This window comes from Globicephala melas, chromosome 4, assembly GCF_963455315.2.
Source record: "Globicephala melas chromosome 4, mGloMel1.2, whole genome shotgun sequence".
In the NCBI taxonomy this organism is placed as follows: Eukaryota; Metazoa; Chordata; class Mammalia; order Artiodactyla; family Delphinidae; genus Globicephala; species Globicephala melas.
The window spans coordinates 115,639,245-115,664,673 of NC_083317.1; the positions used below are offsets into that span (position 1 = coordinate 115,639,245).

At 38.4% G+C, this 25,429-nt stretch overlaps 1 protein-coding gene across 1 annotated transcript in view; it reads right to left on the reverse strand.

Moving 5' to 3' along the window:
* Window positions 1–14,709: 14,709 nt before the first annotated feature.
* Window positions 14,710–25,429, reverse strand: part of SELENOT (selenoprotein T) — a 33,834-nt gene continuing 23,114 nt past the window's right edge. Inside the window, exons 5-6 of the mRNA XM_030873235.3 lie at window positions 23,793–23,946; window positions 14,710–23,239 (exon numbers count right to left, since the gene is read on the reverse strand). Of these exons, the coding sequence (XP_030729095.1) occupies window positions 23,822–23,946 (125 nt within the window). The 3' untranslated portion in view covers window positions 14,710–23,239; window positions 23,793–23,821. The remainder of the gene's footprint in view (window positions 23,240–23,792; window positions 23,947–25,429) is intronic.

Here is a 25,429-nt window from a genome sequence, read left to right on the forward strand (position 1 = left end):
ATAGATATGTATAACCGAATCACTTTGTACCTGAAACTTAACACAATATTGTAAATCAACTATACTTCAGTAAAAGAAAAATTAAACTCTTCTAGCCATACACCTGAAAACTAACACAATACACCTGCAATTAACACAATATTGTAAATCAACTATATTTCAATAAAAGAAAAAAAATTAAACTCTTCTAGCCATAAAGTTGTCATATAGTAATATTGCATAAATTGAGGGAGAAGAAAACACTCTAAATATGTAGGTTTTTCCAGATGTAAATTTCAGAAGAATTATTGATGTACTTAAAGCTTAAAGCAGGACTACAAATCCTTGTCTCCATTTATTCCTGATCTCAGGATTTTCACTTTTTTATTTTGTTCATGCATATTTTACATTTTATGTGTACCATTTTGAACAGATAAAATGATCATCTTTGAGAAGATACATATATGCACTTCAATGTAACTGATAAGAAATGAAAACTTTCTGCTTCAGGTAAAGCTGGCAGCAAAGCATGTCAGCAAAGCCTTGGAGAACTGAAACGTAAGAGCACATCCAGTGTATGGGCCTCTGCGCAGTTCTAATAGTGTGTGAGCAACATACACCAAAGTGAGTTTCATTGGTAGCTATTCCTGCTAATAAAAGTCATACCAGGGAATTCCCTGGAGGTCCAGTGGTTGCAACTCCACGCTTTCACTGCCGAGAGGTCTGATAATAAATAAAATTAATTAAAAAAAACAGATTATAGACATAGGTCACATAGACTAAAAATTAACAGGAACTGGAGGCTGGTATCAGAGTGAATGATTTAATTATTGCTGTGACATAAGCTATATTGATAAGTACTGACAACAGCAAAAGTAACTTTGTACTATACAGACATATTTGTCTTTCACAGACAGAGAATGGATAGAAAATGCCGTGCACATACAAAACACATCCACGTAATTTCCATAAGCACACTTATTTTGCAGAGTTTATTAGTTATCAGTCCTAATACAGATGAAGTTGTGAAGTATGAATCAACTTCTGCTTCATTAAACTATGAAGAAAAGGTTTAAAATAAATTACCTTCTAGTGAATGGTCCTTGGCCCTCCAGAAGGAAACGAAGCAATCCATCTAGAGCAGTGATCTTCACTTTTCCCTTCTCAAGCCCTTAAAAAAATTTTTTTAATGCATGTTCTCCCTTGTACATTTTTCAGTTGACATCTATAATGATTCATCACAAGTTTAAGCAATTGCAAAGAATCTAATTTCCAATGTATTATAAATCTTAACATTTTGAAATAAGACGTTACTTTCTGAAATGAATCCAGTGGAATCTAAATACCATAGCAATATGATACCCGTCATTATCCATTAAAAATATATGATTTTTTTAAAATTTTATTTATTTTTGGCTGCATTGGGTCTTCGTTGCTGCGTGCAGGCTTTCTCTAGTTGCGGCAAGCAGAGGCTAGTCTTCGTTGCGACGCACGGCTTCTCATTGAGGTGGCCTCTCTTGTTGCACAGCACAGGCTCTAGGCGCGCGGGCTTCAGTAGTTGTGGCACGTGGGCTCGGTAGTTGTGGCTCGGGGGGCTCTAGAGCACAGGCTCAGTAGTTGTGGCGCTCGGGCTGCTGCTCCGCAGCATGTGGAATCTTCCTGGACCAGGGCTCAAACCCATGTCCCCTGCATTGGCAGGCGGATTCTTAACCACTGCGCCACCAGGGAAGTCCCTGACTAACTCTTCCTAACATCATTCTTTTTTTTTTCTTTTTGAACTTACACTTTCACCCTACTTCCTTCAAAGAAGTTTATTGGACTGTGATATATTTTTATGCTTGAAGATCTACTACTGATCATCTGCTCATACTTCTTGACTACAAAAGTATTTGACTACAAAAGTATTTTATTTTAAAAAGTTTTAAACTTCACTTCTTATGATCTTAAAGCTGTAAGTGTTCAAAAAAATTATTTTGATTGAGTTAACATTACCATTACTAGTAACACATAATTGATCAAAACAACATGACAAATTTTAATTGAAAGTAAAATTTTAGTGGAAATTTATACTCACCCTTTTAAAATTTGATTTAAAGCAAAGAATTGCAAACCCCTTGACAGTGATCTTCAAACTGGCGGCTGTCAATTAATACACAGGCCCCAAGCACTAGGACCTAAGGTGACAAAAGAAAATTTTTCCTCCCAACAGTGTTTGTGCGTTTATGTGTAATAGTATCTGTTTCATGACCAAGAACCATCTCCATTTTGCACCCCATATGGTGGGGAAACTGGACAAAGCATATTTGGGGTGTCAATTTTACCCTGGATATTCAGCTAAAGCTGATCCCCTGGAGAATCCTTCACCCCTGGGTGTCCTCATATCCCCAGTTTAAAGATCACTATTCTCACCATTTCAGTATATATTTAAAAATTTTCACGTTAAGTGAAAAAACCACAACATACATATATATACATACATATAAGATATACATATATATTTTATATTTATATATACACAAAATATACATATTTTATATTTATATACACACATACATATATTTTATATTTAGACACACACAGACACACACACACACCTCAGATGGCTGGCTCCACCAGCTGATTCTAAATTTAAGTTGGTCTAGGATGGAGATGGGCTTCAGTAGTTTTTTAAAGCTCCCCAGCTGATTCTAAAGTGCAGCTGAGGCTGATAATGACTGGATTAGGGCTAAAAGAAGGGAGAAAAAAAATTCCCTAAAAGCATCATAATCAGCACAGACTCCTGCCTACACTCAGCAGGGCCTGCTTTTTTGTTGTTGTTTTTTCCTTTTGTACTGGAAGGAAAAACCACCACCTCCACCATGAAGAACTCTGGGACATGGTATTGTCTGGGAATTCGGGGACAGGGAAAGGGTTCTTCCCTGCAAAGCATACTGTCTCATGCAGAGATCAAACTGACAGTATTCAGACTCAAAGGAAACGTGCTTTTTTTTTTTAAACCAAATTTTTACAAGAAATTCAATGCATCCATTTTAAGTGTAGTGTCCTTATCTTCTGTATTGGAAGGCTTCCTCTTCCTCTATAAGCAATGTGTCTTGTTTTCCTCCGGCTGCTTTATAAGGTTTTTCTCTTTATTATTGGTTTTCAGCAGACAGAAAAACAACAGAAAAAAAAATCAATAAACCAAAAGTTGTTTCCTTGAAAATATCAACAAAATTGACAAGCCTTTAGACCGGCCAAGGGAAAAAAGAGAAAAGACTCAAATTACCTAAAACAGGAACAAAAGAGGAGACACGAAACTTACAGATATGAAAAGGATTATAAGCGAATACTATGGACTATACTAACAAAATAGATAAATGAAATGCACAAATTCCCAGGAATACACAAAATACTGAAACTGATATAGGAAGAAATGGAAAATATGACTTGGCCTATAAGATATAAAATTAGTAATTTTTAAATTTCCACAAAGAAAAGCTGAGGGCCAGATGGCTTCACTAGTGAATTTTACCAAACGTCCAGAAAAGAAATGATATAAATTCTTCACAAATTGTTCTGAAAAACAGAAGAGGAGCAACACATCCCAACACATTCTATGAGGCCAGTATTACCCTGATACCAAATCAAAGATAGCACAAGAAAAGAAACTAAAGATCTATATTGCTTATGAATATTGATGCAAAAACTCTCAATAAATGCTAGCAAACCAAATCTAGTAACATATAAATAAGATTATACACCACACCATGGCCACATGAAATTCATCCCAGGAATATGAGGTTGGTTTAACATCTGGAAATCAATTAATATAATAGACAATAGTGTAGAATAAGGGGGGAGGGAGAGACATGATTAAATAAATGCAGAAAAAGCAGGGAACTTCCTCACCCTGATAAAGGACATCTATGAAAACTTCACAGCTTTAAGTAACATCATACTTAATGGTAAAAGACTGGATGCTTTCCACCAAAATCAAGAACATGCAAGATGTCTGCTCTGGCCACTCCTGCTTAGCACTGTACGAGAGGTTCTCGTCAGGACAAGAGAAAGAAATAAAAGGCATCCAGATCTGAAAGAAAAGAAGTAAAACTATCTCTATTTGCAGATGGAATGATTTTATACATAGAAAACCCTAAGTAATCCACACACACACGCAAATATTAGAACCAATAAACGAGTTCAGCAAAGTTACAGAATACAGGATTAATGTACAAAAATAAATTGTATTTCTACACACTAGCAATGAACATTCTAAGAATGAAATTAAGAAAACAATTCCATTTATGATACCATCAATAAAATATCTGGGTACAATTTTAACAAAAGAATTCAAGACCTGTACACTGAAAACTACAAAAACATTGTTGAAAAAAATTAAAGACCTAAATAAATGGAATGACACCTATGTTCTCAGATCAGAAGACTTGATATTGTTAAGATGACAATACTCTTCAAACTGATTTAACATAATCTACAGATTAACAATCTCTATCAGAATCCTTGCTAGTTTCTTTGCAGAAACTGACAAGTTGATCCTAAAGCTCATATGGAAATGCCAAGGGACCCAGAATAGCCCAAACGATCTTGAAAAGGAAGAACAAAGTTGGAAGACTCATCAAACCCTATTTCAAAACATACTGTAAAGCTACAGTAATCAAGACAGTGCCCTAATGGTATAAGGCTAGACAGTGGAATAGAATTGAGAATGGTCAATGGATTTTGACAAGGTGACAACACAATTCAATGAGGAAACAATAGTCTTTTCAGCAAATGTATTCCACATGCAAAAACTGTACTTGGAACCCTCCTTAAACCCTATACAAAAATAATGCAAAATGGATCAAAGACCCAACTGTAAGAACTAAAACTATAAAACTCTTACAAAAAAACATAGGCATAAATCTTGATGTCCTTGAAGTAGGCAATGGTTTTTCAGATATGATGCCAAAAGCAAAAATAACAACAAAAAAAGATAAATTGAACTTCACCAATATTAAAAATATTTCTGCTTCGAAGGACACCACCGTTAAGTAAAAAAGACAACGCACGAAAAAAAGAAAACCTGCAAATCACATATCTGATAGAAGTCTAGCATGCAGAATATATAAACAACTCTTATAACTTAATGAGTAACAACCCAATTAAAAATGGGCAAAAGATATGAATAGACATTTCTTCAAGTAAGATATACAATGGCCAATAAGCACATGAAAATATGCTCAACATCATTAGTTATCAAAATTTCAGATAAAACCACAATGAAATACCACTTCAGACACTAGGATGGCTATAATCAAAAAGTCAGATAAAATAACAAGTGTTGGTGAAGATGTAGATAAATTGGAACACTGCTGGTGAGAATGTAAACTGGTGTAGCCACTTTGGATTTTTCTCTTTCTTCAGTTTACTTTCTTTTGCTATGTCTTCAAGTTCATTGACCTTTTTCATCAGTGTCTAATCTTCTTTTAAGCCCCTCCAGGGAATTATTCATATAAGATATTGTACGGTTTCATTGCTAGAAGTTCCATTTGGTTCCATTTCTGTATCTCCAATTCCTCTTACCATTGTATTCATGTTTCTCTTTAAATATCTGAGCATATGTATAAAAACTATTTTAAAATCTTTGTCTGCTAATCCTATCGTTAGTCATTTCTGGGTGCTTTCTATTTATTGGTTTTTCTGCTGACTATAGTTCACATTTTCCAGCTTCTTTCTATGTACAGTAAATTTTTAATGGATTAACACTGCAAATTCTGCATTGGGGAGTGTTGAATTTTGTGAATTCCTTCAAAAGGTGTAAGACTGTTCAGTGAGGCAGCTTGGTTACTTTTGGATCATGCTGAACCTTTCAAGGCTTGTTATTAAATTCATGAGTGTGAGTTTAAGATAATCTTTACTCTGGGCAGTTTAGCCCTACTGCCAAGATGTGACCCTTCTGAGGTCTCTACTGAATGGCCTAAATGTATAACTCTCCATTCTAGCAGCTCAGAACATGAATGTTTCCCAGCCTTTTTGAGCTCAGGTAATTTGTTCAGCTTGCCAACTACCAATTCTTTGCCCAGCCTTATGAAGTTTCAGCAATACACTCAATGAAACTCCTATGGAGACTTTTGTGGCCGTTTCCTTTTTTTTTTTTTTTTTTTGTGGTACACAGGCCTCTCACTGCTGTGGCCTCCCCCGTTGCGGACCACAGGCTCCAGACGCACAGGCTCAGCAGCCATGGCTCACAGGCCCAGCCGCTCCGCAGCATGTGGGATCTTCCCGGACCGGGTCACCAACCCGTGTCCCCTGCATCGGCAGGCGGACTCTCAACCACTGCGCCACCAGGAAAGCCCTTGTGGCCGTTTCTTTGCATAGCTCCTTCTTCTATGGCTGTCTGCCCTACAAATTCTAGCCCCCTCCATGAATTCCAATCTGCCTCAACTTAGTAACATGACTATGCTTTGATGGGGATCCCCCTTCTCTGTATCTTAGCCTGGAAAGTGCCTTTGTTATGAACTGAATTGTCTTCCCCCGAAATTCATATGTTGAAGCCCTAACCCTCACTGTGACTATACATCAGAGATAGGGCTTTCAGGGAGGTAAAGTTAAACAAATTCATAAATGTAGAGCCCCAATCCTATAGGCTTGGTGTCCTTATAATAGACAACAGATCTGTCTCTCTACTATGTCTTGAGGACATAGTGAGAAGACAGTTACCTACAAGCCTCACCAGAAACCAACGCTGATAGCACCTTGTTTATTTCTTTCTCGTCTCCAGAACTGAGAACATAAATTCCTGTTGCTCAAGCCACCCAGTCTGTGGGATTTGGTTATGGCAGCCCGAGCTAAGATAGCCTCCCAAGCGAAAGCCTGAAAGTGGTGGTTGTATGTGGTTCATTGCTATTTTCCTTTCTCTTGAGGATCAGAGTCCTGCACTGCCTGCTGTCCAATTTCTGAAAGTAGTTGTTTCACAAATTTCATCTACTTCTAGTTATCTATTCAGGAAGGTTAGTTAGGTCTCAGTTACTCCATCATGGCCAGAAGCACGAATGCCCTTGCAACATGTTTATCTTTTAACTCAATTATTTTCAGAAATTTCAAGATGGAAAGGTACAACCCCATCATGAGTGACCCTTGAGAAATCTTCAGTCACTGCCCACTATTCTCCAGAGAAAAACAAGTGTATTATGCCATCTTGACTGCTGAGGGAGTGAGGATCCTATATATATCTGGCAGCTCAGTACAGGCTAATCAAGATTTCAGATTTCAGCAAGACAAGACTTTTAGGTCCTACTCATATTTGTAGTAACATGGAGTTCTCATTCAGTCCAAGAAAATAATCAGTTTAACATCCATCATACAACTCTCCTTACAGTAAGAAAAATTAATCCCCTACAGAAATATCTAGCTGTGTCCTTCCTGAAATCAATACTCACAGGACATACAGAGTACTTCCCCTGGAGACTGAAGCCAAGATTATGTCCTGGACTGGATCACAAAGGGCAAAGATGGATTCTCAAAAACACACAACAGGGTTGTTTGGCCTGAGGCGACCCAGCACTGGAGGCTACAGGCTCCTTGGTGCGGCTAATGGCTGACTCCGGGAGGGCTCATGCCAAGGAGTACTTCCCAGAACTGCTACCAGTGTCCTTGTCCTCACCGTGAGGCACAGCCAACCCCCGCCTCTTCAGGAGGCCCTGCAACACTAGCAGATCACTGGTTCTCCAACTTTGTCTAGCGTGTATCAGAAACCCCAGGAGGACATGTGAAAACACAGATGACTGGGTTCCAGCCCCAGAGTTCCTGATTCAAAAGAGAGTTTGAGACCATGTAAAAATCCTCTTCCCCCAGAGACGGGCATGAGACGCTAAGGCTGCTGTTGCCACCACCAAGAAGCCTGTGGACGAGCACAGATCACTATCCACACCTCCCCTCCCGGGAGCCCATGCAGCCTGCCACAGCCAGGATCCCATGATCCAGAGACAACTTCCCCGGGAGAACACATGGCGCGCCTCAGGCTGGTGCGACGTTATGCTGGCCTCTGCCGCCGCAGGCTCGCCCCGCACTCCGTGCCCCCACCCCCCGCGCCAGCCTGAGTGAGCCAGAGCCCCCGAGTCAGCTGCTCCTTTAACTCCCTACTGTCTGAGCGAAGAACAGACGCCCTCAGGCTACCTACACGCAGAGGCGGGGCCAAATCCAAAGCTGAACCCTGGGAGCTGTGAGAACAAAGAAGGGAAAGGGAAATCTCTCCCAGCAGCCTCATGAGCAGCGGATTAAAGCTCCACAATCAACTTGATGTACCTGCATCTGTGGAATACATGAATAGACAACTAATCATCCCAAATTGAGGAGGTGGACTTTGAGAGCAAGATTTATGATTTTTTCCCCTTTTCCTCTTTTTGTGAGTGTATATGTGTATGCTTCTCCGTGAGATTTTGTCTGTATAGCTTTGCTTCCACCATTTGTCCTAGGGTTCTAACCCTCCGGGTTTTTTTTCTTTTACTTAAAAAAATTTTTTTCCTAATAATTATTTCTTACTTTTTATTGTAATAACTTTATTTTATCTTACTTAATTTTATTTTATCCTCTTTCTTTCTTTCTTTCTATTTTATCTCCCTTTTATTCTGAGCCATGTGGAGGACAGGCTCTTGGTGCTCCAGCCAGGAGTCACTGCTGTGCCTCTGAGGTGGGAGAGCCAATTTCAGGACATTGGTCCACAAGAGACCTCCGAGCTCCACATAATATCAAACAGCAAAAACCTCCCAGAGATCTCCATCTCAACGCCAAGACCCAGCTTCACTCAACGACCAGCAAGCTACAGTGCTGGACATCCTATGCCAAACAACTAGCAAGACAGGAACACAACCCCACCCATTAGCAGAGAGGCTGCCTAAAATCATAACAAGGCTACAGACACCCCAAAACACACCACCAGTCGTGGACCTGCCCACCAGAAAGACAAGATCCAGCCTCATCCACCAGAACACAGGCACTAGTCCCCTCCACCAGGAAACCTACACAACCCACCGAACCAACCTTAGCCACTGGGGACAGACACCAAAAACAACGGAAACTACGAACCTGCAGCCTGCAAAAAGGAGACACCAAACACACTAAGATAAGCAAAATGAAAAGACAGAAAAACACACAGCAGATGAAGGAGCAAGGTAAAAACCCACAAGACCTAACAAATGAAGAGGAAATAGGCAGTCTACCTGAAAAAGAATTCAGAATAATGATAGTAAAGATGATCCAAAATCTTGGAAATAGAATAGACAAAATGCAAGAAACATTTAACAAGGACCTAGAAGAACTAAAGATGAAACAAACAATGATGAACAACACAATAAATGAAATGAAAAATACTCTAGATGGGATCAATAGCAGAATAACTGAGGCAGAAGAACGGATAAGTGACCTGGAAGATAAAATAGTAGAAATAACTACTGCAGAGCAGAATAAAGAAAAAAGAATGAAAAGAACTGAGGACAGTCTCAGAGACCTCTGGGACAACATTAAATGCACCAACATTCGAATTATAGGGGTTCCAGAAGAAGAAGAGAAAAAGAAAGGGACTGAGAAAATATTTGAAGAGATTATAGTTGAAAACTTCCCTAATATGGGAAAGGAAATAGTTAATCAAGTCCAGGAAGCACAGAGAGTCCCATACAGGATAAATCCAAGGAGAAACACGCCAAGACACATATTAATCAAACTGTCAAAAATTAAATACAAAGAAAACATATTAAAAGCAGCAAGGGAAAAACAACCAATAACACAAAAGGGAATCCCCATAAGGTTAACAGCTGATCTTTCAGCAGAAACTCTGCAAGCCAGAAGGGAGTGGCAGGACATATTTAAAGTGATGAAGGAGAAAAATCTACCACCAAGATTACTCTACCCAGCAAAGATCTCATTCAGATTTGATGGGGAAATTTAAACCTTTGCAGACAAGCAAAAGCTGAGAGAGTTCAGCACCACCAAACCAGCTTTACAACAAATGCTAGAAGAACTTCACTAGGCAAGAAACACAAGAGAAGGAAAACACCTACAATAACAAACCCAAAACAATTAAGAAAATGGGAATAGGAACATACATATCGAAAATTACCTTAAATGTAAACGGATTAAATGCTCCCACCAAAAGACACAGACTGGCTGAATGGATACAAAAACAAGACCTGGGGCTTCCCTGGTGACCCAGTGGTTGAGAGTCCGCCTGCCGATGCAGGGGACACGGGTTTGTGCTCCAGTCCGGGAAGATCCCAACATGCCGCGGAGCGGCTGGGCCCGTGAGCCATGGCCAGTGAGCCGGCGCCTCCGGAGCCTGTGCTCTGCAACGGGAGAGGCCACAACAGTGAGAGGCCCACATACCGCAAAAAAAAAAAAAAAAAGACCCGTATATATGCTGTCTACAAGAGACCCACGTCAGACCTAGGGACACATACAGACTGAAAGTGAGGGGACGGAAAAAGATATTCCGTGCAAATGGACATCAAAAGAAAGCTGGAGTAGCAATTCTCATATCAGACAAAATAGACTTTAAAAGAAAGACTATTACAAGAGACAAAGAAGGACACTACATAATGATCAAGGGATTGATCCAAGAAGAAGATATAACAATTGTAAATATTTACGCACCCAACATAAGAGGACCTCAATACATAAGGCAAATACTAACAGCCATAAAAGGGGAAATCGACAGTAACACAATCATAGTAGGGGACTTTAACACCCCACTTTCACCAATGGACATACCATCCAAAATGAAAATCAATAAGGAAACACAAGCTTTAAATGATACATTAAACAAGAGGGACTTAATTGATATTTATAGGACATTCCATCCAAAAACAAGAGAATACACATTTTTCTCTAGTGCTCATGGAACACTCTCCAGGATAGATCTTATCTTGGGTCACACATCTAGACTTGGTAAATTTAAGAAAATTGAAATCATATCAAGTATCTTTTCCAACCACAACGCTATGAGACTAGATATCAATTACAGGAAAAGATCTGTAAGAAATACAAACACATGGAGGCTAAACAATACACTACTTAGTAACGAAGTGATCACTGAAGAATCAAAGAAGAAATCAAAAAACACCTAGAAACAAATGACAATGGAGACACGACGTCCCAAAACCTATGGGATGCAGCAAAAGCAGTTCTAAGATGGAAGTTTATAGCAATACAATCCTACCTTAAGAAACAGGAAACATCTCAAATAAACAACTTAACCTTGCACCTAAAGCAATTAGAGAAAGAACAAAAAAACCCCAAAGTTAGCAGAAGGAAAGAAATCATAAAGATCAGATCAGAAATAAATGAAAAGGAAACGATAGCAAAGATCAATAAAACTAAAAGCTGGTTCTTTGAGAAGATAAACAAAATTGATAAACCATTAGCCAGAGTCATCAAGAAAAAAAGGAAGACTCAAATCAATAGAATTAGAAATGAAAAAGGAGAAGTAACAACTGACACTGCAGAAATACAAAAGATCATGAGAGATTACTACAAGCAACTCTATGCCAATAAAATGGACAATGTGGAAGAAATGGACAAATTCTTAGAAATGCACAACCTGCTGAGACTGAACGAGGAAAAAATAGAAAATATGAACAGACCAATCATAACCACTGAAATTGAAACTGTGATTAAAAATCTTCCAACAAACAAAAGCCCAGGACCAGATGGCTTCACAGGCGAATTCTATCAAACATTTAGAGAAGAGCTAACACCTATCCTTCTCAAACTCTTCCAAAATACAGCAGAGGGAGGAACACTCCCAAACTCATTCTACAAGGCCACCATCACCCTGATACCAAAACCAGACAAAGATGTCACAAAGAAAGAAAACTACAGGCCATCCATGATGAACGCAGATGCAAAACTCCTCCACAAAATACTAGCAAACAGAATCCAACAGCACATTAAATGGATCATACACCATGATCAAGTGGGGTTTATTCCAGGAATGCAAGGATTCTTCAATATACGCAAATCAATCAACGTGATACAGCATATTAACAAACTGAAGGAGAAAAACCATATGATCATCTCAACAGATGCAGAGAAAGCTTGACAAAATTCACCACCCATTTATGATAAAAACCCTGCACAAAGTAGGCATAGAGGGAACTTTCCTCAACATAATAAAGGCCATATATGACAAACCCACAGCCAACATCGTCCTCAATGGTGAAAAACTGAAACCATTTCTACTAAGATCAGGAACAAGACAAGGTTGCCCACCCTCACCACTCTTATTCAACATAGTTTTGGAAGTTCTAGCCACAGCAATCAGAGAAAAAAAAGAAATAAAAGGAATCCAAATCAGAAAAGAACAAGTAAAGCTGTCACTGTGTGCAGATGACATGATACTACACATAGAGAATCCTAAAAATGCTACCAGAAAACTACTAGAGCTAATCAATGAATTTGGTAAAGGATACAAAATTAATGCACAGAAATCTCTGGCATTCTTATACACTAATCATGAAAAATCTTAAAGTGAAATTAAGAAAACACTCCCATTTACCACTGCAACAAAAAGAATAAAATATCTAGGAATAAACCTACCTAAGGAGACAAAAAACCTGTATGTAGAAAATTATAAGACACTGATGAAAGAAATTAAAGATGATACAAATAGATTGAGAGATATACCATGTTCTTGGATTGGAAGAATCAACATTGTGAAAATGACTCTACTACCCAAAGCAATCTACAGATTCAATGCAATCCCTACCAAACTACCACTGGCATTTTTCACAGAACTAGAACAAAAAATTTCACAATTTGTATGGAAACACAAAAGACCCTGAACAGCCAAAGCCATCTTGAGAACAAAAAAATGGAGCTGGAGGAATCAGGCTCCCTGACTTCAGACTATACTACAAAGCTACAGTAATCAAGACAGTATGGTACTGGCACAAAAACAGAAATACAGATCAATGGAACAGGATAGAAAGCCCAGAGATAAACCCACACACATATGGTCACCTTATCTTTCATAAAGGAGGCAAGAATATACAGTGGAGAAAAGACAGCCTCTTCAATAAGTGGTGCTGGGAAAACTGGATAGGTACATGTAAAAGTATGAAATTAGAACACCCCCTAACACCATACAGAAAAAGAAACTCAAAATGGATTAAAGACCTAAATGTAAGGCCAGACACTATCAAACTCTTAGAGGAAAACATAGGCAGAACACTCTATGACATAAATCACAGCAAGATCCTTTTTGACCCTTCTCCTAGGGAAATGGAAATAAAGTCAAAAATAAAGAAATGGGACCTAACGAAACTTCAAAGCTTTTGCACAGCAAAGGAAACCATAAACAAGACCAAAAGACAACCCTCAGAATGGGAGAAAATATTTGCAAATGAAGCAACTGACAAAGGATTAATCTCCAAATTTTACAAGCAGCTCATGTAGCTCAATAACAAAAAAAACAAACAACCCAATCCAAAAATGGACAGAAGACCTAAAGAGACATTTTTCCAAAGAAGATATACAGATTGCCAAGAAACACATGAACGAATGCTCAACATCATTAATCATTAGAAAAATGCAAATCAAAAGTACAATGAGATATCATCTCACACCAGTCAGAATGGCCATCATCAAAAAATTGACAAACAATAAATGCTGGACAGGGTGTGGGGAAAAGGGAACACTCTTGCACTGTTGGTGGGAATATAAATTGATACAGCCACTATGGAGAACAGTATGGAGGTTCCTTAAAAAACTACAAATAGAACTACCATACGACCCAGCAATCCCACTACTGGGCATATACCCAAAGAAAACCATAATTCAAAAAGAGTCATGTTGGGCTTCCCTGGTGGCGCAGTGGTTGAGAGTCCGCCTGCCAATGCAGGGGACACGGGTTCGTGCCCCCGTCTGGGAAGATCCCACATGCCGCGGAGCGGCTGGGCCCGTGAGCCATGGCCGCTGAGCCTGCGCGTCCGGAGCCTGTGCTCCGCAACGGGAGAGGCCACAACAGTGAGAGGCCCGCTTACCACAAAAAAAAAAAAAGTCATATACCAAAATGTTCATTGCAGCTCTATTTACAATAGCCAGGACATGGAAGCAGCCTAAGTGTCCATCAACAGATGAATGGATAAAGAAGATGTGGCACATATATACAATGGAATAGTACTCAGCCATAAAAAGAAACAAAATTGATTTATTTGTAGTGAGGTAGATAGACCTAGAGTCTGTCATACAAAGTGAAGTAAGTCAGAAGGAGAAAAACAAATACCGTATGCTAACTCATATATATGGAATCTAAGGAAAAAAAGGTCATGAAGAACCTAGGGGTAATACGGGAATAAAGACAGACCTACTAGAGCATGGACTTGAGGATATGGAGAGGGGGCAGGGTAAGCTGTGACAAAGTGAGAGAGTGGCATGGACATATATACACTACCAAACGTAAAACAGATAGCTAGTGGGAAGCAGCCACATAGCACAGGGAGATCAGCTAGGTGGTTTGTTACCATCTAGAGGGGTGGGATAGGGAGGGTGGGAGGGAGGGAGACGCAAGAGGGAAGTGATATGGGAACATATGTATAGGTATAACTGATTCACTTTGTTATAAAGCAGAAACTAACACACCATTGTAAAGCAATTATACCCCAATAAAGATGTTAAAAAAATAAAAGAAAAAAGAAACACACCATTGTAAAGCAATTATACTCCAATAAAGATGTTTAAAAAAAACCACAATAATCACACTAATCCACTAGACACTTTAATTACAGTGAATTTCATGCTCTCAGGACAAAAAGGGAGGTTCCTTAGTCAATAAGCAGAAAATAGATACAAAGAGATATTTAAATGATACCCAAGGGTTAAAAGTTAAATTGTAAACATGAGACTTTAGATTTAAGGAGGGTAATTCTAAGGAAATGTAAATTTTATCATGAACCCAAACCTTAAAGTAAAAGAAAACTCCCGAATATAAAGGGACTATGACCACAGAAGCTGACACTGATTTTTAATTGAATAAATCAGTGTGTGTGTGTGTGTGTGTGTGTGCACGCGCGCGCGCGAGAGGATGCCAGAATAATATTTTTGTTACAGCCTCTGCCTCCCCTCCACTCCAGCCCTCCATATCCTCTCTACAGCCAAATCACCTCAAAACCCAGATCTGATCCTACTACTCATCTGCACAAAAACCTTCCTTGGCTATCATCCCAGAATGCAGCCCAATTCCTCAGCTCTCAGTGCCCTCAATCATCTTTCCCCAACCTACCTTTCCAGCCTACTTCCCACCACATCACCCACCCCTCTTTCACCCACCCCCTCCCAGACACTTCTCCTCTATGGTCCTTCCCTTACAGGAATTATCACAAAGACCCTGTGCCTCTGTGCTCTTTTCCATCTCTAAAATGCTCTTTGTTCCTCTGTGCCTTCCCAACCCCCCTCCCCCATCTATCAAAAATTCTATATTTAAGGGCTTAGAGCCACTGCCCCACCCTCTGCTTCTGTAGCCCGCTTTGTTAGGCTTCTTTTACGAGGTCTTATTATGTTGTGCTGTGTTTAACTAAACTATAAGCTTGAATGCAGCAATTGTATTAGACGTCTTCACAACTGTTATCCTCCACATTACCTGGCACAAAGAAACCCCTCAAAACATGCAGGGCTTCCCTTGTGGCGCAGTGGTTAAGAATCACCTGCCAATGCAGGGCACACGGGTTCAAGCCCTGGTCCGGGAAGATCCCACATGCCGCAGAGCAACTAAGCCCATGCACCACAACAACTGAGCCTGCACTCTAGAGCCTGCGAGACACAACTGCTGGAGCCCATGTGCCACAACTACTGAAGCCCGCACCCCGAGCCTGTGCTCTGCCACGAGAAGCCACTGCAATGAGAAGCCCACGCACTGCAAGGAAGAGTAGCCCCCACTCACCACAACTGGAGAAAGCCCACACACAGCAACGAAGACCCAACGCAGCCATAAATAAATAAATTTATATATATATAAAAAAACATGCTTGTAAGAAGCTAAATGGAAACATTATTCTGAAGTTGGAATATTCCAAGAACACGACTGACTTTCAAGTTGTGGATCTGCTTGTCCCTCGGTACAGACTCCAGAGCTATTTTTCCCCCCTCAGTCAGCCTAAGGATAGGTGGAAGCCTGGAGAATTTAAACATAGGTTATTTTAATCGCTGGAAGCCACTGCTGGACTCTACCAGTCTGGAATGTTAATCATCTTTTACCATCCAACTCATTAATACAAATGTCTCAAGGGGAAAAAATATTCCTACACCAATGCCACTTTTTTTAAGTTATTTCAAAGTTGCTTCTGATCATGTAGCTTCACTTTCCCACACAAGTTCCAAGAAAATAGGAACTTCCCTAGGAAACACTGTGAAGTCTCTTCTTTATGTACCCTTCTGTGCTCTGCTCTGACCCACTACCAACCTCAAGCCCTCAAAGTTCTTCTCTCCTTTCCCTAATCAAAAACAGGATTTAATAAGAGCCATTTCTCTTTGTTGGCCTGTTACATTTGACTGTTCTTTCCCACAAAAATATGTCACCTTCAACTTAGCTTTTTATTTCATTACTGGAATGAAAGGCTTCCTCTGTTGAAGTAATTTGAAATTTAAATATGGAAAAACTACGCAGGGGGGCAAAGGAAACCCTTTGAAACCACATCAGGCCTCCTTAATAGCAAATCCTTTCAAGCCTGCCTAGAAAAGAGCCGCCCTCTCCCACCCCCGGAGGTTGATCAGTTTTTCCACCCTCCTTCCCCTCCAGGTCCCAGCTAAAGGCTATGTATGGTTCCCAGGCTCCATTCCAGGACCCTCTCTGCATGATGTGTTGGTCCACTGGTCTCTGTCTCTCAGTCTTTTTCTTCTCCTTTCCCACCACCCTCCTCCAACTCTCCTAACCCAGAGTTCTCAACAGCTGCCCTGCTAACATTTTGGACCAGATTATCCTTTGTTGTAGCAAGCTGTCTTGGACACTGTGGGATGTTTCACAACATCTCTGGCTCTACCAGCTACATGCCAGGAGCAACACACCCTACGCTCCCAGGAGTAACAGTCAAAAATGTCTCATCACCACGTAGAGAATGGACTTGAGGACACGGGGAGTAAGAAGGGTAAACCGGGACGAAGTGAGAGAGTAACACTGACATATATACACTACCGAATGTAAAATAGCTAGCTAGTGGGAAGCAGCTGCATAGCACAGGGCGATCAGCTCGGTGCTTTGCGACCACCTAGAAGGGTGGGATAGGGAGGGTGGGAGGGGAGACACAAGAGGGAGGGGATATGGGGATATATGTATACGTATAGCTGAATCACTTTGTTATACAGCAGAAACTAACCCACCATTGTAAAGCAATTATACTCCAATAAAGATGTTTAAAAAATAATAATAAAGCAAATAAAACAGAGGCTTAAAAAAAAAAAGTCTCATCACCAGTGTCTAGAGGGTAAAACCCCCAGCTGCGAACCACTGCCTTAACCAATCCATTCATTCATCCATCCATCCACTCATTCATAGGCAACATTTATAAAACCACCATTTTAGCCTTCCTCAAGACTTCCCAGAGGCTTATGTTATCAGCATGTCTGTCATTACTTTACTCTAGACAGTGTTTAGTTTTTTGGTATTGTAACTCTATTTAACACTTTAAAACTCACAGTTATGCTTCTCACATTATCTTCCCACAAGTATCTTCTGGATACAAATTTCCTGGAACACATCCTCTTCAGTTATTGTAATAAGTCCTAAGTGCAAAGCTTAAGTGCAGATTATATATAAACTTTATGTACATTGAAAGAAAATGGCTATAATGTAGATCACTCCATGTTTCCTAAGATGGTGTGTACAAACAAGCACACTCACACACCAACACCAAGAAAAATAAGCAATGGAGCAGGGATTACACAGTCTCAGGAGAAACGGTTTCCTGGAACATGAATTTTGCTTGAAGATTTAGGGAGTTATTAAAACAAAATTTTTATGTTAAAAGCAACATGAACAATTTGGAGCGAATTTCTTGCATGAATTTTAAAATAAGTATTTGGCAAAATTGTATTTTGCAAAGGATCACATCAAGCCGTAGTCCCAGGCAGACCTGTGCTTCAGCAAAAACGTTGAGAAGCCCTACTTTAGTGGAACTTGCCTTCTCTTCTTCTGGGGTACCCTGCACTGTGTCGCCTTTTATTTTCAGTTTAGTTGAAGTGAAAAATTCCACACCATAGCTAAAGTAAAAGTAAATAAACAGTTGTGAAGTGAAACTGAGATTAAATTTTTAAGTTTGCTTTGTTACTGGTCTCTTCTCTTCCCACCAGGAGTAATTCCTGACGAAGCTCTCTTTGCTTTTCTACTCCTTCCCCAAGCCCCACCAACAGTATAGGGTTTTGTTTTCCTTTCATTTTAGCATTGCCACAAGCTATAGAAATCAGGGCAAGATACTTAACTCCTAGTCTTTTCTTTAGAATTCTGAAGTACATCTCAAAATCTTTTGTAACACCAAATTTCCATGGCTCTGAATAATATAGAATTTTACTAGCAGAATCACACTGATTAACTTACCTATTGTTTAAATACATTATATATTTTAATACCTTTAAAATAGTCTCATCATGAAAGCCTATGGACTATTAAAAGATGAAATGCAACCGCATTTTCTAATACATTAAAAAATATATATTTAGAAGGAAATGTCATCAGTACACTTCCCTGCAAACAGACCTGCTCTTAGCAACTCAAGAATAAACAAGAACAGTAATTGTCTTTTCCTCTAGTAAGAGTTGCTAGTACACAAAGTCATGAGTATAGCCAGTGGCCCCAGGGAGTACTGGTAGCAACCTGCCTGCCAGGTTCTAACACTTTACTAACCAAGCCAAGCGACCCAGTGCTGGCTCCTGATAATTCCCAGATAGCTAAGCACTTGGTCTCAGCAGCTTATAACCACAAAGCCATAAACTTGTCTTAAACAGTTATGATCCTCAATAGGAAGGAGGTTGGGTGGAGGGAGTAAAGTCAATAATTAGAGAAAAGGAAGAACTAACATGACAAAATTATTCGTGGATATCAAGTGAGAAACAGAATCCAAAGATACGAATGTAACCCCAAGTTACACCAAAGTCCTCTCTAGGACTTTATCAATGTTCTCATTCCTCTCCCATCCTCCCCAGCCCCCCCCACAATCCTCTCCCCAATTATGGTGGAGGCTCATGGAGAAATGAGGCCAACTTTACCTTGGATTTTTCAGTTAAGTGAAAGTAAATCCTTTACTTTTGGGGGGCTTAATTAAGTTCAGATTGGATTTCCCCAGTGATATAAAGAATTCTATTATGGTTGCTAAAATAAAACTAAAAGTATGCATTTTCCCTACTGAGAACAGTAAAAATTTAAATAATTTGTTTGACGTGAAAATCAAGATCAGTTGTCATTATAAAGATTAATGCAGGCATGTTGCCCACTTTGAGAAAACCTGGCAATTCAAATCAGTTATTTTATACTCAAAGATTTAACATTTCCTTTTAAAATACCCACTCCAAAAGTTTTAACATACTAACCCAACAAAGGATAACAAATATGTTGCACTGATACAACAGATTAATTGGGACAATTAAGTCCTCAATTTGTTTTCCTGGAAACAATCTCCCTCTCATCTCATTCTGTTTCTTCTTTTGGGTTCTCATTTTACTGAATTTCTTGTTGTTAAGTCATTCCATAAATGTGAAGCAAATATGCAAAATTTTCTTCTGTTCCACGACCTGTATTTCCTTCCAGAGTGTCCTGGGTCTTTTGCACTCTGACCTGTGATGGTGCAGTGCTCCTCAGTGTGGACCTCAAACTGACAGCACCAGCATTATCTGGAAGCTGGGCTAAAGTGCAAATTATATGGACCCCTCTCAGACCAAATGAATCAGAATCTCTAGGGATGGGATCCAGTAATTTATCCTAATGATTCTTAGGCACACTAAACTTTTAAAACCACTACTGTTACACGTTTGCCTAGATATCATGTTGTTTCTTTTTATTTTGCTCATGCTTAACAAAGGCAACAGAAGACATTCTACAAGCCTTGACAAAGAATGGGTGACTTAACACTCTTCCCACTGTACATGAGACCAATTTTAATTTTTCTTCAAGATACAGTTCAGATCTGGGTCTGCTTCTATTTGCTTTTTTAAGCCTAGGGAAAAGGAGCCTGGGACTGTGAGGGAAAAGGCTCAGCTGGATTTAAGAAAAGTATCTGAACTTTTGCTTTCTCTTCTGAGATTGTTAAACTGTCTATATCAGTCAAGAGAAGTCCTCATCTTATTTCTATCCAGATTTTGGGATGCTAGTATGACTTTTCTCAGGGATTCTGGAGGTTGGTGGTAAAGAAGATCAATAATGTAAACTGCTCGTCTTTGCTCCACCCCAGCACAGAACACACCACAGAACTGTTGAAATTTCAGGTAACAATGAAGCACACGAAACTGGACCATAAGGCTCAAGAAGTAGTTTAAGGCCCCAGAGTGGTAATACTGGGAGTGCCAGACTGGGAGGGGCAGAGGGGGGGTGTAGCACTGGTTGGGTTAAGAAACCATCAGAAAACATTACTTGATGACAACAATTTTTACAACATAAAATTTCCTAAATACAGTTATCATATAAAGTGCTCTAGCACAGATTCAGTTCCAGAAAGGAGGGGTTCCTTTCATATCAGCTTAATAAAAGTTTATTTTCACAATGCTTTAAAGCCCCCCAGACTCTACAATTCCTGTTTCTCTCAAAAAAGATTTTTTAAAGTCTTAGTATGAAATATTAAATCATGCTTTAAAATTCTGTAGGCTATTTCTTTTTCATCTAAATTAGTTAAAATCATGACAATAAAATGCCAACCAATCAAGGTCCCCAGCTAATAACATTCAAAATAAGAATCATCATTAGGATCCTGTTATGTTTTGATAGTGGTAAAGGGTGATCAACTGCTGCCATTGAGCTTAGTGCCGTGAAGTTAATAACGCATTTATATTCTGAAAGCATATGTGTCTTGCACATTTTGATGCTGAGGTATAAAGCCATGTTTTGCCAACATTTTTAAATTAATCTAACATGTAATCTCTTCCACAATAGCAACTATGGTAAAAACCCCAATAACAGTAGCCAACCTGCTGTCATGTTCTACAGTCTTGCAATTAACAGAGTACATAAACATTTATAAACTACACAACCACACCAATTTGTAAGCAACTATGTAATAAATTTTGAAATGTTAGGAATATAATAAAGCCACATTCTAAATAGCTTTCTAACTTTCCTTTTTTTCATGTTTTTTTTTACATTCACACTTCCCACTAATTTTTTCACTAGACTACATTAAATCTTAGATTTAAATATGGCCAAACATAAAATAATATTGAAATGGGTGTGAAGAAAGTAGTTGAGTTTTATCAATGACCTAGCCACTTAAAGCTATTCTCCAAAGGATAAGTTATTCACCCAAGGCAAACATGGAAAAAATTAGAATTAAATCTTCAATTCTTCATGGTTGGCCTGTCAGATACATGAGAATATCCAAGACAAGTCTGGAAGGTCTAAATGTCAAAAGGTTAACTGTCACTGGTGGAATGTCTGTCACTGAAGAAAGACCCTACACACACTCAGCAGTGTGTTCAACTTGCAGAAGGAAGTTTGGGCTGGTACAAATCAAGTTAACAAAGTTTTAAGCCCTAATCAAAGATAACAAAATGTTATTACACCTGAATAACAATCTCTAAGTAACCTCTAGCTTAAATTGTATAGACTCTTGCTACTGTATGATCTTAGGTGAACAGTTCTGCAGCCTTAATTAAAAGGATAAGGCATTTAATCAATTTTCTGCAGTGAATTATTAGGCTAACTTCTTTTCAGCTAGAGACTACAGTATGTTCCACCTTGAGGCTGTCACAATCATGATAATTACCAGACATGCATTTCAACAAATATTCACTGACAAATGAAGTATAAGATTGTGCTAAGTGTTTGGTGGACTCAATATTGAATTATCTCATTATTTTTCCATAAATCCCTTTACTTCCACTAACAAATCTAGACCTACCACTTTTATTCCTACAGGGAAGATGAAGTATGTTACGACTGTTGCTATATGACTATTTTTCTACATTATGGTCCTATTTCTGCTAAATTACTCTTATAGTCTTTATCAATTTAAGCTTTAAAAAAAAAACTACCTTTTAGAACTCTGGAAAGATATTAAATTCACTGAATAAAAAATCTTTCAATTTTGTCCCTCAAATATAATAAAATTCTGATATGATGTTAGACAAGTTAAATTATTAGGCAAGTGATCTCCATTTACCTAATATTAATGTTGTAAAGAGGTTCAACTAACCTTTCTTTAGTGAGGCAAGTTTCAATTATCCTAAAAATGGTAAATGACCTATTATTTGTGTGTGAATCTAAAGTGTGTCCCATAGGAAATTCTCAGTGAGTCAAAAACAAAACTTTGCAGACAACTGTTAAATATAATGTTAATAGGTACGCTGGGCAATAAACTCAAGCTTTTTATTTAACTTACATCTGCTTAGTTTTTTATTGAGTTAAGTATAAAGGCCCAGTTAATCAACTCATTAAATTGGTCAAGGCAGGACACTTGAACTACATTAACAGGATTTAAAAAGTGGTTGGTCTTTTAGTAGTTCTCTGGTAATCACACACGCACACACACACATACACAAATTGGTAGAGTACTCTGGATATAGGATTTCCCCCCTTAATCTTATATAATGTGCTGTTCACAATCCGCAGTATTTTGAAAACTATATAAATTGGACATGACCAAATTACAGATGTCTGATAAACTCTTATAAAGTATTTGGGAACTACAGCTCTAGTCCCAAAAGGATCAATTTTAAACTATAAAAAAGGAAAATTCATATAAAATCACAACAGACTTAACAGACATCTTTGAAAAAAAAAATCAAATTGCAACTCAATTTTCTACTTTTTCAAATATGACCGAGAAAAAAGAAGTGCAAGTAGTAATGTCTGCATTTTTTTAAAAAACTATTAACCGAGTGGACTTGGGGAAGAAAAAAAAAACTATACAGTATTATTGCACTCCACGAATGTGCAGAATTCCAAAATGTGCCAGCACTGAAAAACTGCCTTGCATTGAGGTTTTCCAAGAGGTACAACGAGCCTGCCAAGAAAGCATCTGGTCTGTACTAACAGCTTGCTGTCTTCAGTACAGGCCTTCATAATGTCAGTCACGCTGCTCTTGCAAAAATCCCTTAATGTCTGAAAGACACACAGAAAAAATATTTTGTTTCAAAATTCACTCTTGTAAAATCCACTCATTGATCAGAAAAGAACTGATAACATCTCTGTTAAACAAAATTAACTAACTTTCACCTCTATGTTCACCCACATTTGCTTATAAATTTTCTATCTTGAGCATGTGAAAAGAACTTGCATAGTTTTAGGAACTAGTTATTTGAAGGTAAGGGGAGGGTATATATGTACAATATATGTACAGTATATGAATTTTGGCCATTAGAAGTTCACAAGTCAAAAAAATGATGTTACAGGCCCAATTATTAAGCCTTAAACATAAAATTAATAGTACAACCTTACTTTACTTTAGCAGATCCAAACTCTCTTGGTCATTTATAAATTTTAATGAAGAAAACAACCATCTGTTAAACCTTAAGTTGGAAACTCAATTGACAATATATGCAATATCTATTATTATATATATCTATATCTATTATGCTAATATATGAAATATCTTGCTGATTCATTACAATTAACTGATACCTATACACAGTTACTGTATTTTTAAACTACTTACAGAAGAGTTTTCAGTGCTGATAGGTGGGGCTATGATCGATGGTGTGGGATTGAATCCATATGCACATTGAGCTTCATTTCATTGTCAAGAATTTGAACAAGCTGTTGCATGGATGGAAGGTGACCAGATTCCAGCTTAGACCACACAGGTACATCTATAAAAATAAATGGTACCACCCCTTCCACATTAAAGATGATTCTATAATAGACATTCATTCTATAAACATGTATTGTCTATGCACACAGCTGGAGATAGAATTCAGCTTCTTGCTTTCATGGAGTTTACATTCTAGTAGAGGAAATATAAAAAGAACTATATAAATAGCTACAAAATCACATTTGTATACTAAAAATCAAAACTAGAAGATGCTATGAGAGGGACATATGAGAGGCTGGGAAGGAGCCTTTGTACTTACTATCATTAAAAGAGAGAGATTATTAAAATTGGGAGATATTGTTAAACGTGAAAGCTGAAATATAGAAGAGTGGTACAAGGGAAGCTGGAAAGGTTGGCAGGGATTAGATCAGGGATCAAGAAACTATAAAGTAAGCATTTTCAGCTCAAGAAGATGTATAGTCTGTCCCAGCTACTTAACATTCATTGTAGCCTGAAAGCAGATAAATGAATGGGCATGGCTGTGTTCCAATAAAACTTTATTTACCAAGCAGGTAGCAGAGGACATGGTCCACAGGGCTATGGTTTGTCCATGCCCAGGCTACATCATTCAGGGCCTTTTGTCCATGTTAAATGTTCTGGTCTTTATCTTGAGAACAAAATAAAGCCATTTAATAAACTTGAGGGAGTGAAGCAACAAGATGAAATGTGCATTAAAAAAATTTTCTTTTAAATGACTCAAGTGCTGGAGCAGATGTCAGCAAATTTTTCTGTAAGAAGCCAGACAGTATATATTTTAGACTTTACATACCACGAGGCAAAATCAAGGATACCATATAGGTACTTATAAAACCAGGGAGATATATTTCCACAAATTTTTCAATGATGAAACTCAAAACTCTAGGTATGAATACTGAAGTCTGAATGTCATATAATTTCCACATCACAAAGTATTTTTAATTTTTTTAGCCATTAAAAAATATAAGAGGGAATTCCCTGGCAGTCCAGTGGTTAGGACTTGGTGCTTTCACTGCTGGAGCCCAGGTTCAATCCCTGGTCGGGGAACTAAAATCAAGAAAGCTGCGTGGCTTGGCCAAAAAAAAAAGTAAGAGCCACCAAGCAAGATGGATGTACCTAGAGATTATCGTACTAAGTGAAGTAAGCCAGACAGAGAAAGACAAATATCATATGATATCGCTTATATGTGGAATCTTAAAAAATAAAGACACAAATGAACTTATTTCCAAAACAGAAAGAGACTCACAGACACCGAAAACAAACTTATGGTTACCAAAGGGGAAAGGGGGGTGGGAAGAAGAATAAATTAGGAGGCTGGGATTAACATATACATACTGCTTTCTATAAAATAAATAATCAACAAGGACCTACTATATACAGCACAGGGAACTATACTCAATATTATGTAATAACCTATAAGGGAAAAGAACCTGAAAAGAATCTGAATCACTGTGCTGTATACCTGAAACCTACATGACATTATAAATAAACTATACCTGAATAAA